General features: G+C 49.1%; 1 protein-coding gene across 1 annotated transcript; it reads right to left on the bottom strand.

Annotated features, from left to right (window-relative positions):
* Positions 1-608: 608 nt before the first annotated feature.
* Positions 609-5050, bottom strand: LRAT (lecithin retinol acyltransferase). The gene is made up of 2 exons (XM_055700922.1): positions 4495-5050; positions 609-3982 (listed from the first exon to the last, which is right to left on the bottom strand). The coding sequence occupies exons 1-2, from the start codon at positions 5032-5034 to the stop codon at positions 3830-3832; spliced, it is 693 nt and encodes a 230-aa protein (XP_055556897.1). The 5' UTR covers positions 5035-5050; the 3' UTR covers positions 609-3829.
* Positions 5051-5267: the final 217 nt, after the last annotated feature.

Here is a 5267-nt window from a genome sequence, read left to right as displayed (position 1 = left end):
AGCCACAAAACACAGCACACAATTGATTTGTAAGAAATTATGCCAAAAACATCCCTCAAACCCTTTTAGTGATCTGTTCCTACAGCAGAGGAGATAGTTTTATTTTACCAGCGCAGTGTTTAGAAGGATTTCTGCAACGCTTACAGCAGTGCAATGCACTACACCAGAGCCTCAAAGCTAAGCTTTTGTATCTTCATCTCCCGTCAGTAAGCCCGTTCATGACAGTTCAGCACTCAGAGGAATTGGGTCCTAAGCTATTACAAAGCATAAGGAGCAAATGGCTCCGAAGTCTCACCTGAGACATTTTCTTTTTTTGTTTCCACGTATAAAGGAGATGCTAACTAATGACTGTCTAACACAGGCCTGTATCATTTAGTGGTATGTGCTGCTTTAATGTGAGAGCATTCAATAAATAATACAAACCCGTATCATTTCTAGAGATCACAGTTCTAATATTTCTTGTTGCTGCAGCTTGCTTTCTAAAACCTGTCTGGACGATGTCAAGTCACACACAAGTTTAATGCGCTCTTCCCCACCCCCTCAGACTTTCAACAAGTATTGCTATGATTTTGTTTTCATTAAAAGCCTCAATGGTATTTATATGTAGCATTCTCTTTCAGCACAGGAGGACCCAAAGGTGAAATCAAGCAGCAGATGACTGTTCACCACAAAATGAGTAATCATTTATGTTCCGAGCTAAAATAAATACAAACAGAAAGCTCACTGTTCTAATGCCTTCATTTAGCAACTTTTTTTTTTTCCTTTTAAATGCAGGGTTTGTAAAAACATTTCAAGCCTTGTGAATGATCATTTTATTTTTGTTTTCTTTGGAAAGCCTGAAGTGCAACATCTATCTTTTTGACTTGATGTCTTCACTACTTGCCTTTCCCAGTGGCACAGGGGTGATGGTTATACTCCTCCATTACATCTTCTGGTTTAACCACACAGCTTTTCAAAACAGCCCCACTACTAAAATGAGCTGCAACTCTAGATTTACACTCCCCGTCACCATCACTTAGTTACCAATGAACAATTTCACTTCTAAGCACACACATTTCCAAACAGCTGAACCGCTCCACAGTTTTCTGTGTTTTTCTTATTATAACTAGCTCCTTCACTTCAACAGCATCACAGTTGAGCTCAAGTCTGAAATGCAATGCTCCACCTAGGGCATGTGCTTATTTTTACTCAAGTAATTACAGAAAAAAAGTTGACGCTGACATTGACCAAAATATTTCAGAGCACAAACACCACCGGCTGAGCTGAACATGAGAATTCATGCCTGCTAGCCTTGTTTTTCCTCCCAGAGTATGACGAATTTGACTCATGCCTGACTTCTAACACAATTTCCAGATCTCTGCTAGAATTAGAGCTGGTAGGAAAAAGCTCCCAAACACACAGCTGAATTTCTGTTCCTATGCCCGTATTATTACTTCTGTTTGATGAAAGGATACAAGGAGACATTCTAGACCATTTCATAGTATTTCATAATGTTAAAACTTTACTTTTTCTTTGAAGGAAATTCTACTAATAGAGGTGGAAGTCTGCAAGGAACTGCTTTCATTTCTTTCATGGACACCCATGAAAATCCCTCTTTAGCCCCCCCAGTCTAATCTGGATTCTTCTTGCTCAATAGCATTAGCAAAGCAGGAGCACTGGTCCTTTGATAGTGAAGCTGGAGCAGGAACATTTCCCTGCCTTCCAACAATCCCACTTATGATTTGGATACTGGTCATGACCCCGTTGTTTATTGCATAAGTGAATTGTAAGAATTACTGGAATGCTTATAAATCCCAAGTAAATAAAGGGGAAAAGAAAAGCCTACCTGTAATCAGACACCATGTAACTGCATGTTAATGGACTGTTCAGTGCCCTACTGGGGTACGTTAAGAGTAATGCTATAGCATTACACTCCATTTCAAGAGACCGGTAGACATTTTTAAATGAATAAATTCTATTTATATAATTACAGTAATGACTACAGTTCATACCTTACACACAGCAAGTAAAAAAAACACACTAGTATTTATGTCAATATTACTAACACATACACGATGAAAAAGCAATTCATGTTAATTAAAAAACACCTTAATTTGAAAAGTTTACCAGAAACAGTTACACTACACATGGCAATCTTTGAAAGCGGAACAGAAGTTGTTTGCAAGGATCCAGCAGTAATTGATATCCAGCTGCTTGGAGCTGGGCTGCAGATTGAATGCGTACTGAAAGCTGGGCTGAAATCCTCCCTTGGTTGATGGCAGCAGCAGTCATGCTGCTGTCTCCTAACAGCCTGGAATTTCACCCCAGTCTTTACATTCTTCGTCGGTTAGAGTGGAGCAGCCAGAAGAAGATGATTAGAGAGCGGCCAGATAGACTGACAGTTCAAGAATCCAATCTTCAAGCAGCTGTAAGGTCTAGGGCAAGGAGGATGGGTTTATACAGCATGGTTAAACGAATCTAAAACCAGGGAAAGTGGCCGCTTCAGTAGCAGTGCTGATGACGGGATACTGAACACCACTCACAGAAGTCCTCGCTGAAGACACCACCGTATTTGCCTCTGACCAGAAAGGAAGGCAAGCATAGCGCGTGAATGTGTAAGTGCGTGTATCGCAGGCAAGGCATTCCAGCTGCTGAACAATTTCTCTGCATACATCAAGACATTGCTAAGAAAAAAAATAGCAAAGGTTTTTAGCGCTCAAACAATTGGCTAGATGAACTTGATTTCAAGTCCAACTTTACAAGTTATTGATAAATGGAAAGGCCTCAACAGAAGACGAAAACGTTTTTAGCACCAACTGCTGGCGAGTGAATACTTATTCACAAGGGACGAGTGCAGAAAGACACGTCATCTTTCACGTGACAGCATGTTGTTTTAAGGCAATATCCAAAATGACAATACAGCCAGCACAGAAACTGCTCCAGTGATCCCTGATGCTTTATGGCATCCACATCGGTCCCAGCGCTGAGGGAAGGCAGGAACTAGAATGAGCATCTGTCCTCCACCTCCCTGCCATGTGCCCTGGCACGCTGGAAACTTCCAACATTTGTATGTCACTAGTTGTCATACAGCAAGCTTGTTTCTTCCTGCATCTCAAAAAACCCCTCTGTAGCCATTTGTATTAGCCATACTAACCACTACCAGTAGCAAGGAAAACGCTGAGGAATTGCTGTCTTTCCTTACCACTAATCCAGTTAAAAAGTTGTTCAACACCATAGCAAGTGTTTATACAAGTCATACAAATGAGAGATTTGTGAAAACTTCCCAGAAGGGAAATGACTACAGCTGATCCGGCCAGATGTGTTCCCGCAGCACCCAGCCTAGAGCTGTTTTTTCTTCTTTGCTATCAAATCGAGGCAGTTTACTTACTTGTATCTCCACTAATGGATATTCTAGTGAATGAAGACAGTGACTTCTGAATATACGCTGTATCTAAGGAAAAGGCAAGTAGTTTGTTCTCCACATCCTTCACTTTGTGGAACACCATCATCCATTTTTATTAATAGTTATGGCCCCTGGATATGCAACCAAGAAACTGAAGAATGTGAAAGCATTACCAGAATCACTTATGGCTAATGGCAAGGAGCAGAACTGCATCGCAACCCTACTTTTTCATGATTTCAAGGTGTGTTAAAATGTACCAACAGAGATTCAGGAAATCTATTATTCGGCTTACACAGTAAGCTATGCCTTGTGCACTGCGTTCTAGACAAAGCTGTATTTAAAAACAGCACACAAGGTTAAGAAACTTTACGTGACACTGATGCTTTCATAAATACAGTAGCATACATCCTATATACAGACAGTGGCTGCGAGCTTCCGAGCAGGCCGTTAGCCAGCCATCCACAGAATGAAGGGAATGAAGATAGTGGGGAGCGTGGTGGAGGGTGCCAAACCCAGGCAGACTATTGATGCTAGTCCCACAAGCACCGAAGCAAGTACACTCCTCTGGTCCCGAATAATCATCTTCACAGTCTCACAGAACTGGAGGGGGGGAGAAAAAAAAAAAAAGCAAAAGATCAGGATTAAAGAGGAAAGCTCTAACGGGGCAAGCTGGAGCTGCCCAGTCCCTCCGTTCCAGAGCACCCCAGCCCTCAGCGGGCTCCCCAGTGCGCAGCACAGGGCGAGTGGGGCTGGCTCACGGCCCCGCTTGGCCCCGGTACCGGCCGCGGCTCCAGCGGGCTCCGGTAGCTCCGGAGCTGCTTTTTAAGCGCCTGTTAATCGTCCCGCGAATTCAGCGTCGCTCTTCTCGCCGCTGGAAGCCAGCGGAGGCCAGGTCACCCGCCCTCCCGAGCGGCTCCGCACCGCTGCGGGCAGGGGGCCCGTCAGCTCCGGCGGGGGGCGGCCCCGGGGGCGCGGTGCCGGCTGACCCCGTTTCGGGGAGCGGAGCGGGGCCCCCCGGGAAGGGCAGCCCCGCCCCCGGCACCGCCCACCGCCCCTCCCGGCAGCCCCGCGCCCCCCCGGCGGAGCGGCTCCCGGGCTCCCCGGCGCCGTACCTTGTCCGTCTGGAAGCTGACCGGGGCTCCGTAGCGGCAGTAGGTGACGAAGTGCTCGCAGTTGTTCCAGAGCAAGCTGTAGGCCGTGGCGCCCACCAGCTTCTCGGCCCGGCGCGCCGCCTCCTCGCTGGCCAGCACCTGGTCCTCGAAGAGCCGGTCCATGTGGTTGACCAGGATGCTGCCGCCGTAGGCGAAGTCCTCCACCGTGTCCACGCGGATGCTGGCCGTCCTGGCGATGACGCCCAGGATGAGCCGCTTGTTGGTCACCACCTGCTGGATCTGCCGCCGGTCGCCGGTGAGGACGGGCAGGATGTCGGGCATCAGGTGGGCGACGCGGTTCTCGCCCAGGTAGATGCCGAAGTGGACGAAGAGGGTGCGGGGCACCTCCAGCAGGTCGCCCCGCTTGAAGCAGCTGGTGTCGTAGTAGCTGGGGGCCGGCGGCGGTTCTCCGCCGGAGCCCGCCGGCAGCGGGCGGACGTGGACGAGGAGCAGCAGCTTCTCCAGCAGCAGCGAGGCCGCCTGCGGCACCGGGTTCTTCATGGTCGGCGGGGGGAGCCCTCGCTGCCGCCGAGCAGCGCCCGCCGCCCGGCCCCGCTTTTCTAGGCTGCGGGGCGGGGCGGGGCGGCCCGGGCCAGCCCACCGGCTGCGGCGAGCGGCAGCGCCCGCCCCGGGCAGCGCCGCGATTTATGGCGGGGCGGCCGGCGGCCCGGGCCGAGCAGCCCGCACCCAGGGGCCGGCCGGCCCCGCCAGCTGCCCTCCGCCTCCCCCTGCGC

This window comes from Falco cherrug, chromosome 1 (assembly GCF_023634085.1).
Source record: "Falco cherrug isolate bFalChe1 chromosome 1, bFalChe1.pri, whole genome shotgun sequence".
NCBI classification, from domain to species: Eukaryota; Metazoa; Chordata; class Aves; order Falconiformes; family Falconidae; genus Falco; species Falco cherrug.
Note: the sequence above shows the minus strand (reverse complement) of the source record. Positions and strands in the feature narration are given on the sequence as shown.

What these genes read in the sequence shown, in the direction of transcription:
- LRAT (XM_055700922.1), bottom strand. Translation starts at nt 5,034, where the DNA reads ATGAAGAACCCGGTGCCGCAGGCGGCCTCGCTGCTGCTGGAGAAGCTG. An exon ending in TCAGCTTCCAGACGGACAAG is followed by an intron (nt 3,983 to 4,494) that starts GTACGGCGCCGG and finishes CCCCCCCTCCAG; the next exon opens with TTCTGTGAGACTGTGAAGAT.